The 12,587-nt window shown below is 34.9% G+C and overlaps 1 protein-coding gene across 4 annotated transcripts in view; it reads left to right on the top strand.

The window, feature by feature from the left end:
* Window positions 1-12,278, top strand: part of LOC142336328 (uncharacterized) — a 41,425-nt gene extending 29,147 nt beyond the window's left edge. For 3 of the 4 annotated variants that reach the window (XM_075385079.1, XM_075385081.1, XM_075385078.1), the window contains exon 2: window positions 10,618-12,278. In XM_075385079.1, the coding sequence (XP_075241194.1) occupies window positions 10,618-11,787 (1,170 nt within the window). In that variant the 3' untranslated portion in view covers window positions 11,788-12,278. Of the gene's footprint in view, window positions 1-6,841; window positions 7,167-10,617 lie in introns of those variants that run through there. The other variant, XM_075385080.1, reaches the window with a different exon arrangement.
* The last annotated feature ends 309 nt before the right edge of the window (window positions 12,279-12,587 follow it).

Below are 12,587 nucleotides of genomic sequence, written 5' to 3'. Positions count from 1 at the left end.
CAGTTTGCCGGTCAAATAGTCGTTCGCCTTATAACTATTTCTGATTTCTGTTTTGTTAGGGTTGGTTGAGGTATGAAAAGAAATTGATAATATTTTTCCTCGTTATAAGTGCCTTCTCGATGCAAATTCCCTTTCGACTCATTATTCTAAAATTTGAACCAGATTTGATAGAAAAAACCTTAAAACCGATGTAACGTAGCCCAGTCAGCAAGATTGTTTAAGCAAAACACCACTATGCAGATAAATTTTTTTGAAAAAGGTAAGTCCCCCACTCAACTGCAAAAAACCGTAGTATATCCACGCGAGCCCAAACAACGGATCAATTGAAAAATCGACTACACAATCATCGAAAGAAAATTGAGTTCACGGAATGCTTGTTTGAATATGAAGTGTTAGAATCAATGCCGAATAAAAAAAGTTGGCTCTTGTGAAGGCAAACCACGGACCTCTTGCGAAAAAAGGAACTGCTTCAATTCTTTAATTTAGTATTAGTACAGAAGGGCGAAAAATAGATAGTAAAAATCAGCACATAGGACATAGCACATAAAATTTGACAATTCATGGACTTTGGTCAGTGATGGAAGAAGCATTTATCACAAATAGAAACAACACTGAACTCAACTTTTATAGATATCTTCCCTTCACCATCAAACAACAAAAAATGAAATCTGTGGGATTTTGTTCGGAGAACGGAAAGAGCAATCAGAAAACTGCAAGTTGGTAGACGAAAAGGACACTATTATCAAGAACATCTTCATAGCTAATATGTAATTCTTCGAGACGCAGGAGGAATTTTTAAATGAGACGTTCAATCGGAAGAGGCCTTTAAATGTGGCGTTGCAAATGGAAATATGCGTTCAAAACCAACAATAGGGAAAACAAATTGCCCAAAGTCACAGAGTGATAACGACAATGCAAATTGAAATAACGGAAAATTAAACGCATCATAGAACCAACAAAAATGAAAAACCGTCAATCAATTAGCCACGTCAAAAAAATCTGACAAAAAATGTGACAAAATCTGATATTTAGTTCTTTCATGCCTAACAACTATAGTAGTAGTGGGTCAAGTTTGCCGCTTCATGCCTGGGGTGTTGTTAGTACCACTTTTGAATCTTCAGTCGACAATGAGTTTGTTATGCGGGTTGCAGTTTCTACAAAAACAGAGAATTCTCCAGGTGCATAAAATATGTTAATTGCAGTGCTTCTGAAAGAAATTCAAGTAGTTGCTCGTGATTCTAGCTCCTCTCCCAATTTGTTCTTGCAGGTTGACTGATGTGGATACGACGTTAAAAAAATTGCTACTCTATGCCAAAAGTTTTCGTCGGTTTTATGTAGTCTGTACTTCTGTCTTACAATCTCGCTGTTCGTGCTTTGTCTTGTTCTCTCGTTTGCCTTGATATTGATGAAATTATTAATTCGATGTCATGCCTTCCATCAATAATTGAGCAGTACAATAAAAGACTTTGGGTTTCAGCGTAGAGTGACAATTCGGAATCGATTATTGTAATTAACTATGTTCTTTTTTTTATTTACAATATCTGATTAATAGATTGATGTTGTGTTTCTTTGGGTTTCTTTTTGAGTCTATTTTCGCAATTGTACGAAACTTTAAAAGTTATTTTTCAATTTGAAAGTTAGTGATAAACATTTTTCTTTTATCAAATATTTTGTCTTTCTTTCTTATGGTTCTTTAATTTTCTCACCAATTAACTCCATCAATGCAAGCTCTATAAGATATACACAACAACATAATCTCTGAAATATTCGCCAAAATGAGAAAAACGTTTTTGGTTTTTTTTGCTTTTGCTAGCTGGTTTTCTTTTTTGCGGGCGCTGGTAAACTATTGATCGTCAAATTTGATTGTTACAGTTTTCTGACAGTTTTCAGTTGTAGCATAATTATTTTTTTGGCTGATAAAGCTCTGATTTTCAAAAAGGGAGAAAAAGTTTGTTTCTAAGGATTGCGATTCGAATGGCTCTATTGCAATATTTTGTTTACAGTTTTTGGCAATAAATTTTTTTATTTAATTTTGCAGCCTGCTTCTGCTTTTCTCTAAAAACTTGTTAGTTATTTTTGTTTTTGAATTTAATTTTGGTCTCTCTTAAGAAACTTTATCTTTGTGATTTTTGAAACATAACTCGAAACAAATTTTTGCCAATTCAAGTATTCAGCAGTTAATTAAATGAATTTATTTGGGTTGTTTAAAACTGGGTTATCTAAAAAGGGCTCAGGGAAGTATATTTTTCAAATGAAGTGGCTCTGTTCTAAAGATTCTTAAATCTTCTGAAGTGAGATTCTTCGTATTTTGTTTTTTTTTTAGCCGTGAAGAGATAGCGGCTATTATTAAAGACATCGTGGTTTTTTATATTCGTCGTCTCCCTCAATGATTCTAGCGAGCATTGACCTTTTCAATTTATGACTGCTAATGTTTTGCAATTAAAATGTGTGCGTGACGTGATTTGTTTTGCTTTTATGTCGATTGCGTGAGTTACCTCACTCAAATGAATGAATTCACTGAATGAGTTTGAAATTTTGTAAAGATTTACTAGTTAAAAATTAAAAGTGTGCATCTCAGTAGTGCCAAACGCATATGCCCTAAATCTTGAGTGTGAGAATCTTATAGTTTTTGATTACAAATATTATTTTTGAAGCTCTATTAGGGCTTTTTTATAGAGCGTGTGTGTCTCATAAAGAGTACAATCCGAATTTGACCCAAAAGGTCTAACGTTTAATTAAAAGACTGTTAAACTGTATCTTATTTATGTGGTTGTTTCGATTCCATAGAAGGCCATAAGCGTCTATCGCGGCAAGTTTTCAAGAATCTGCCGGCTATAATTGCTAACTCACGCGGTTGTACACTATACAAAACATCAAACGCAAAATGATCACAGCTAAAATTTTGTCTACTTTCAAGAAAAATTTTTGTTTTTAGTTCAGTTGTTTAGAATAGGTTTTATATAACTCCTAACGCCCACCACCTTGGAGATAGCGTTGTTTTATATTGCTGTCAATTAAAATTTGATGTAGCAATTTTTCTGAAATTTTTTTAATGCAAAACCTTCTTCTCGACCATTTTTGTGCTGGTGTTTTAGAAGATTCTTTTTCTTGAGTTACTTATTCACGAGTGATTTCTTTTTTTTTTAGTGCTCTAAGTTGCTCTTTCTGAAATTAAGTTTGATGCTAATATAAGAGCAATTTTTAGCTAAAGCATGGTTTTTTCCAAAATAAACAAAGATTTGGACCTCCGGTATTTTGCGTTGGAAGCAATAGACAGCATGCAACTGTAGGAGTTAGCAAAAATAACAAACTTTGAAAAATCAAGTTATCAGATTCGTTTTATTTTGGGTCATAATGGATTTTGAAATGTTCCCTCCTCTAACTTTTTGTTAGAGGTGGGAACATTCAAACCCATTCTCCCATTCAAACTTTTTGTTCCCACCTCTAACTGAAGAGCCTAACAAATGGTAATTGTAAGGTTTCAATTCCAGTAAAACGAAAAGGACCGCGTGTTATTGCACAGGTTCTCATATTCTTCTCATTTTTCCTTGTGTTCTTGTGTTCAAAATAACCATAAAACTTGCTTGAGGCTGTAAGTCTGACTATCTACTTTCGTCATAAGTTGTTCTATTGCTGTCTGTCTTTTTTTACTTTCTCAGCTGATTTTTGTATTTATTATCATTTTATTGATAGATTTAAACAATACAAAGTGCTTTATGAAGACAAAGTGCTGGGAGGGGCCCGGACCAGCCAATATTCATCCAGTGTTAGTGAGGGGCTTTTCTTAATTTATCTTTTCAATAATTATGGTCAAACTGCAATTAACTGACCGATGAGCTTCTCAGAAAACCACAATTTGGAAACAATAAAAATATGTCTACTATACAATGCTACTGCACAAATCTTGAATAGTGATAATTTTTAATTAAAAAGTTTCTTGTAGAGATGTCTACTACTACTAGGAAAGCAGAAAACGTGTGGTCGTTTATTTCATATAAATGCAAGATCTACAACATATTTATACAAGTTGTAATCTCTGAAATTATCTTGGAATTTAGAAAAAACTGATGTTATTTTTGCTAAGACCCTTTAAACTATGAATCATTTCTGATCATTTTTGGGGTCTTTTCCCAATATAGAGTACACCCACCCCCACCAGCATAGTGGTCAAATAACCTATAGCCTTAGTTTTCACTGTCGGTTTGTGTTTTTCTACAATAGTATGTCTTATTGCAATAAATGGATGACATTGTAGTCTTGATTGATAAAGGATTTTCGTGTTCGTTACCCTTGATGTATTCCGTTCGAGAAGATTGTATGCTTTCCAGATTTTTTGGCACCGACTGTCTACATTTGCTTTCCAAGAGAATTTACTAGCCATTAATATACCAAGTATAACTTCAAAGAATTTGCCAATTCAACAGTTGAGAAATTGATATTAAAAAACAAAGTTTTATGGTTATTTTGATCACAAGAACAGAGGGAAATATGAGCACAATATGAGAACCTGTGCGAAAACACGGCGTCTTTTTCGTTCTACTGGAATTGAAACCTTACAAACCCCAATTGTGAGGATTCTCAGTCAGAGGTGGGAATATAAAGTTTGAATAACAATTCAAAATCCATTGTGACCAAAATAAAACGAATCTGATAACTTGATTTTTCAAAGTTTGTGTTTTTTTTTGCTAACGCCTACAGTTGCACGCTGTCTATTGCTTCCAACGCAAAATACCGGAGTTCAAAATCTTTGTTTGTTTTGGAAAAAAAACCTTGCTTTTCAGTTTTTTTAAACCAATGCTCACATAGAATAACCTTATGTGGCCCCATTAGCCCACCAACTTGAAAAAATTGCGAGCAAAAAATCTATTACGAGCGAAAGAGTGGCAACGCCATTGTACCTCAGTGGCTATGATTCGAGACAGACGTCATGGAGATCCAGGTTTAAACTCTTCTGGGGTTGTTTTGCAGCTACGGAAATTTTCTATTTTAAACCCTGTCTAAATGAAATTTCTCAGTCTTTTGTCTGAGAACAATTCTTTTGACGTTCAATTTTTCACTGGAAAAAATTGGTCGTTTTTTTTCACGATTCTTGAACAAACGGTCAAATTTTGACAGACAACAAAGTCTATAATCTTGCTTTCTTAAAGATTTTGGAAAGAATATTACAGCAATTTCCCGACCCTTCAAAAGCTGGACTTTTTGGGACGTTTCTGTTTGAAATTTAGCCATAGATGAAAAGTGATATTTGATTCCAATTTTCATACCTGACATTTATACGTGCAATTCCGAATCGATTATTGTAATTTACTGAAATATTCTTAATTTTATTTTCAACATCTGACTAACAGATTGATATTGTGTGTTCTTTTTGAGTCTGTTTGTGCTATTGTACAAAATCTTATAAGTGATTTTTTCCTATTTAAAAGTTAGTTAAATACATTTATTTTGTTTTTTCAAAAATCTTGTCTCTCATTCTTATGAGTTTTTAATCTTTTGCCATTTAGCTCTATAAATGCAAGGTCTAAGATATACACAACATATAATCTCTGAATAAAGGAAAACGTTTTGTATTTTTGCTAGATCGGGCGCTGGTAAACTATAGATAATTTCTTATCAAATTTGATTGTTAGTTTTTTGACCTGTAGCAAAAATATTTTTATATGGCTAATGCGCCTCTCGTTTTCAATGCTCATGGAAAGGGAATAAAGCTCGCTTTTTAGGATTGCGATCAGAATGGCTCTATTGCAATGTTATTTTGTTAATAATTTTTGTCAAGAAATTTGTTCATTTAATTTTGCAGTCTGTTTCTGCAAAAAAACGCCCACCACCTTAGAGATATCGTTGTTTTAAATTTATCGCGATTAAAGTTTGATGTAGCAATTTTTGCTGAAATTGTGTTCTTTTTATGCAAAAATTTACTTTTTCACGCTTGATTTCTTTTTGAGCTTAAGAGGTAAAGCCGTTGCAGCTCATTGGTTGCGATGAGAGACAGACATACAGGAGGGCCGGGTTCGAACTTGTCTGGGCGTGGTGTTTCGCAGCCATCGAAACTTTCTTAGCGACGCCTTTTATAAATGAAATTGTCTCGCTTTTCGTTCGAGGGCAATTCATCTGTCGTTCAATTTTTCCATCGAAGTAACATTTGTCCCCTTTTCCGACTGTACTATACAGCATCCTCATCGCCAAATGACCTCGTTTGTAAATTTTTAAGAAGCTTGCTTAAACTCAATCCGGACATTGATTTTGAAATTATTTCGAAAATGAGTGTTTTTGCATTATATGCCCATCTACCCCAACCCGAATGGGCATAGAGCGCATAAACCCCCTAAATGAACCAATATGTGGCTCTTATTTTGGGGAAGGTATTGAGATTGATAGTCACGGCTGATAGGGAAGAAAAGAAGATTTATGCAGCAATTTTATACAAATCAAGCGTTCCTTTGAATGTGTAACGGAAGGAAAATCCGTAAGTTACTTTCGCGTGATTGTTCCTAATCGTGAGTGTCACGATTAGTCATGATCGTTATTAACCAGCGTCACGCCAAAAATAAAAGTTTTTAATAGATTAATCTCATTTTCTTAATCACCGCATATTTAGGTAGCTAGCTCTCTTTCTCTGAATATTTAGCCTGCCTGTAGCTTCGAAAGACATATATTTTATGTAATTATAGTATTTTAGACGTAACTTTTGTTCACGTCGGCATGTAAAAGAAGTCTGATTGCTTATGAAGAACTACCATTACCGTAAAATCTGCCTACCATTGATAAACAATGAGCGTAGTAAATGCTTGAAAGTTCGTCACTTTAAACGGTCTTTAACTTCATGGAGCTGTAAGAGAATGTTGTAGTTTAAACTAACTTTTGTAATAAACCATTTGCTTGTACTGCTTCTTCTACATAGTAATCTCACTGATTACAGATCGAAAAGAAACAATATGAGAGTTCATTTGAAAGCAAAAAAACTTGTGCACGATTTTCAAATAGTTAACTTTTTCATTGTTGTATGCATGCTTAGATTTTTTCAGACTTATAAATCTTCAGTTTTATTGCATTATGCTTTTTGTTTTATTCAAAGTTTTTAGCAGTTCTTTTTATCTGTAGTATTGCGGTAACCACCGTTCTTCAAAGGTGCTCTAATGAAGCCGCAGCTAAATATCATTCTTCGGGTAAGTTCAGGTATTTCCAGGGTTTGGAATTGCTTTTGAAATTGTCTTTAATTAGATTGTCACTTTGATTTCATAAAGAAATTGCAGGGGGACAAAATACAGCTATCAAAAAGTTAGCTAAAACCTTATAAAATATATTTTATTGTTTAGTTTGAGAAAAAAGTGCGTTATGTAGACTGAGCTGGAAGGGCTCTCTGGACAAGTGCTCCTTGTTGGGAGGGGTATTTTTAAATTTACATTAAAAATGAGCGAACAAGTATCTTCAAATTAGTTCCCAAACTTTTTTGGTTTTCTTGAACATCTGGAAATATTTATTCTCTAGCATCTGTCTAGCCACATCTTCCTCTCTGTAAAATTTTGTTATCTCTCGTAAGATTTTGTAGGTTTTCAAACAAATTTCCATCCCTTTTGAATTGCCCTCACCCATCCTGACACCACCCATGCTCGCCAAAAATTTCTTTAACATACTTTTTTAAAATAAAGGGGGAAATGAGGCTATGATTATTAATTAAGCATTGTGAAGCATGCCATGTATTATCTTAATCATTGGACGAAATGAAGGTCAAGGCAACCCCGAACTAGGGAAAAATTGTCATCCCCGAAAATACTGAAATTTTGTTGGTACCCTCTTTTAACAGCTACAGGTTTTTTTTATTGATAATCCTTAATAAGAATCAAGTAATAAGTACAAAGAAAGTGATGCTAGAACCATGCCTTTTCGATAACTAACAAATTTTTGACCTCAATGTCTTATAACTTACCTGAATTATTTACCCTAAATTCAAGGTAAAGTTACCTTATCATTATTTAGTGTGAAGTTTCTCGTTATTTCAATTTTAAGTTAGCACCGGGCAGGTGTGAAAACGTTGAATATTATTTGCAGACAGAGTTTTAAGGCTTTTTACTCAACATTTTGACAAAAGGATTTTTTCTTGAAATCAATCGATTGCTATTTCTGCTGCGCTTTGACATAGTTAGCTTTCCCGTCTGTTAGCTTGATGTTTATTTGATTCATGATGCGATTATAATGAGAGTTTTTGATCTGTTTGGATTTGTTCAGATACCGGCCGAACACACATCTTGATAGCTTAGATTTTTTTGTGTGTAATGGGATCTCTAATATAATCTTCCCATGCATGCTCTGGAGTATTGAAAACAGCGGTGTTTAATTGCTCTAAAACTAAATTTGTAGCAATTATAAGTCCTGTGGTATTTATTAATGTAATTTTTCCCTCGACCAATTTTTTGTCTGGCCCTTTTTACTTCTCGTCCTGAAAAACGGGATAAGCAGTTAAAGCTTGGAGGGCATTAAGTGGCCGAGCAATAGTCTTAGAGCCTCTCGCGTTATTAGTTTCTGGGCATGCGATTCTCCGAAACGGGTTCTTTTGTTTTGATGAGAATTTCATGTTGTGAAGTGCGGTTCTTAATCTTAAAAGTTTGACGGTCGTTTGAGAACAATTCGCCAGACGTTTGTTGATTGTTTTGACTGCGGCTGTTAAAGTTGAAATTTTCTACGTTGGGCTATCACCAAGACTATGTTCTTGTAATTAGTGTTTTTGACGTGATACTGATAACTTCTCTGTTTTTTCCTGTTATTTTTCCGATGTTTGTTTCAATAAGCTTTGTTTATTCTCTTCCAAAAATTGCTGAGCATTTAAAACAATTTTATAACAAGTGTCATGATGACTGTATAATTTAATGTCGCTGCTTCTATTCAATTTTCTGCCCAAAGATTATTAATTTTTGTTCATTCTTCAATTTTTGACATTTGAAGTCTGCAGGTAAAACTTTGTTGTTCTTTGTTTAATAGCCGCCCTCATCTTCTCAGCCAGCTATTATAGCGCTCCTAATTTTTTTTTACTATTCAAAGAATTTGAATTGTATTGGGGCGCTGTCTTTTTTTTAAGATCTGTTCACACATTTTCATGATTTTGAAGTCAAATTGGAGTAGTGATTTTGGTCACGCCGAAACAGGAAGTGGAGCGAAAAAGCGAGTGGTTTTGCGGCGTGAAATTTTTTTGCTCTAAATTTAAAGTAGAGTGAGAGAACGGTGTTTGAACAAAAATTCGCTGTCTCACTAGTGGTTTTTTGTTCACATGCGGCAATTTCACTTTGATTTTTACAGTTTTTTCGATTTTTTGGATCGGATTTTTTCCGAAATGGTTTTCCCAACTCATTCATAGTCCGTTCTTGGTCTAGTTTTCTGTTTAGTCTATGAAAATTCTTTGAATTGTGTGTCAGGACTTGTCCTGCTATGTTTTTTTTTTACTTCGTCGAACTTTTTTTCGCTTTACCTTTTTGCCGCCTCTTCAGCATTTTGCGTGAAATCTTTTTGGCTTCTCTAGGCTAGTTTCTCTCTTCTCTCATTCTGCTAAAAGTGAATTTGATCATCAGTTGCTAAGCAAAGCAATTCAAAATGAACAGAGTCGGTATAAAAAATTGAAGTCAGAAATAGAAACGGGATAAACCCATAAAGCCCAATTTTAGATGCCCGCTATTTGAACGTCGTTCCTATAAGTCTTAGTCACCATCTCTAATGCTTATTGGTATTGATAGTAGCCCCTGTAGCCTCTCTCTAAGAAACAGAAGTATGTTCAACTACGAAATGCCATCAAAATAAATTGGACTTAAAAAATGTTTTTGTACAAAAATCTTTTTTTTTCGATATCTTCTATTTTCAATCCCAATCGTGCTTATTGGAATCAACGGCGGCTATTTTCCGGCGGTCTGCCGGGTATGTTTTTTTTCGTCAAATCTCTGAAACTGGGTGTTTACTATCAAAAAATTAACCTGCATCAAGATCACTTTCGAATTTTATTAAAAATGAAACTTGGACGTTTTTTTTTTGCATTGAGAATTTTCGGAGGAGAAGTGTCAGAAACGAACAACCCCATTTTTCATCGATAAATGTCGAATCATTCATTCATAAATAATTTCTACCAAAAAAGTTATCCTCCAGATTTTGTATCCTTATTGTGCGCTCATGCCACTCAAGTCTTTTTAGGACTATCAGTGAGTTGCAACTTTCTGTACCATTTACAGACTGCACTAGTAATCTCGTATGCATTTTTGATGAATGCTAGTCAGAATGGACAATTTGTTTCATGAAACATAACAGCCTTGGGTGGTTTTTCAATGCTGTGAATGTCGAGAGAATTGTTTTTGAAATTGCCATAGTTTTAAAGAGAACTGATTACAAAAGTTGAGAAAAGGTAAACTATTTAGCTCATTTCCTATAGTTTACAGCTTCTCCAGGATTCTCTATTGGTGGTAACAAATTCTGGCTATAATTTTGTTTCGTTAAAAATTGTGCTCACGCTGATGATGATACCACCTCGGTAAATCTCATGTTCTACGTAGAGGTGTTGAAGCATTGAACGTCAAGCAAGGTATGCGCTACGCATCAAACATTTGTTTATTTCGAGTAATTCACATATGGTTTTGTTTTCAGAAATTAAGACGATGGCGACAACGAATACCTCAAAGCTACAGGATTGCATTGCTATGTGTTTTAACAATACTTGTTGTTTTAACACCAAAGTCCCACAAATTTCTTTTGAATGTGAAAGACACATTGATGCTGCGAGCACCTTCAAGAATTGTAGATTTAGAGCTGCCTACATCAGTAGCGAAACAAGCCAAGTACCGGAGTGCTATCATCCGGATTTTTGGGAACAGTCTGTATCCATTACAGCAACGTGACCAGGGCTCAGACAATCTTCAGTTCATAATGGAAAGAGAAAATATTAGGGAATCAACCAGCAAGTACCTCTGGGTCATCAACCGCATCGTCAACAAGACAGAGTCAAGTCGTATTACGGGTATACTCGCCAACGAGCATAGCTTGCATGTGGACTTCGACGTGCGCAAACTGAAAGCTCTGTATGAGGCTGACCATAAGCTAGCCGTACAATATGCTACAGATATAAACAATGCCAGAAATGAAGCCTTACTCTATGCTGCCGATTCCTTAGACGTTGATTGGTTGGTTCTCCTAGACGGCAATACGTTTCTCACAGATGAAGCGTATGATTTGCTGCATTCTGGTCTTGCCGAAGCGGAACGCAACCACCAATTTTTGTACTTTATACCAATGCATAGGTTGTCAAGTGACCAGCAGACGCTGAATAGACACACAGTTCTTGGAGATTTAGAGACCAGTCTTACCGGCTTGCAAGAACCCTATTTAGCCATTCACAAAACTGCTTTTAGACAGTTCCAACAGAACAATGTTAAAGTATTCGACACTGGTATAGACTACGGAAGAAGGAGTAAAATATCCTCCTTGGAAATTTTCAGTAATTTCTATTCGACACGGGTAGGTTGTATGCAAGCCTACTCCGATAGTAGTGTTAGGAAAATAACCACTGGTGGGGAAAAATTAAACGTTGCTTCCAAATGTTCATATGCTATAAGGCTGCTATACTGGCCGAGCGGGTTTAGCAATTTAGCGCGGAATGACTATAGTATGTTTACTAATTTGATCATTTACAAAGGCTACTTTTTTGACGGTGTCTCAGTTCCAGAGGAGAACAATTTGGTCAGAAGCCAAGTTAGACAGGACTCAATTCGAGAGCTAGAACGCAGCATTGCTGACATTGTAGACGATAGACGCAACTAACCAAGTCGTGTAGAACAACTTTGCAAAAAAGGTCTTGTAAATAGTTTAATGACATACTTGGGAACCTTTTCAAAACCACCTCCCTCCCCCTCGCTCGATTTTGAATACTTATAATTGATATTTCGGTACCTTACCTGGATTACGACATATAATAAATGTAATGGCTGGTGTCGCCTATTATTAGGTTATACAGTTATTAACAATACGAAAGCATCCATTAGTTTGTTAACATATGCTTGTAAGAAGATTTATTTCACATGGGTAAAAGAAAGATTCCATACTTGGATTAAACGGTGCTAAATTTATCTAATTTTAACCCAATTTCTACCTTGACGTAAATTTTGAATAGTAATTTGTATTGCTTGTTCTAAAAATTTGATACATCATTTACTTAATTGTTTTTCTTTACTTACATGACAATTCATTCATAATTGGCTATGTGACTTTTATCCTTTGCTTGACAGCTGCTAATTAACTTTTTTGCCAAACTATTTTTAAAACATTTACATCAGATTCGTGCTATATAGTTGCACAGTAGGAAACGATAGCGAAAAACCGTACTCCCAAACCCAAGGAACATTAACTAAATTTGTATTCCGGATTGAACAAACCTTCTAACGACAAAAAGACGTGCACTCAAAATTTATACAAGAAATCATTAAAGTTTTAAAAGGAATCTATTACTTTTACACAAAGGGCAATATGGGAGTGAAGTTGTGTACTCCCCATATATTGGCTTTATTGTGGTCAACCTACAATATATCGGTACTCACAAGGATCATATGTGCATATAATTACGA

This window comes from Convolutriloba macropyga, chromosome 3, assembly GCF_964194025.1.
Source record: "Convolutriloba macropyga chromosome 3, txConMacr16.3, whole genome shotgun sequence".
Taxonomy (NCBI): Eukaryota; Metazoa; Xenacoelomorpha; order Acoela; family Convolutidae; genus Convolutriloba; species Convolutriloba macropyga.
Note: the sequence above shows the minus strand (reverse complement) of the source record. Positions and strands in the feature narration are given on the sequence as shown.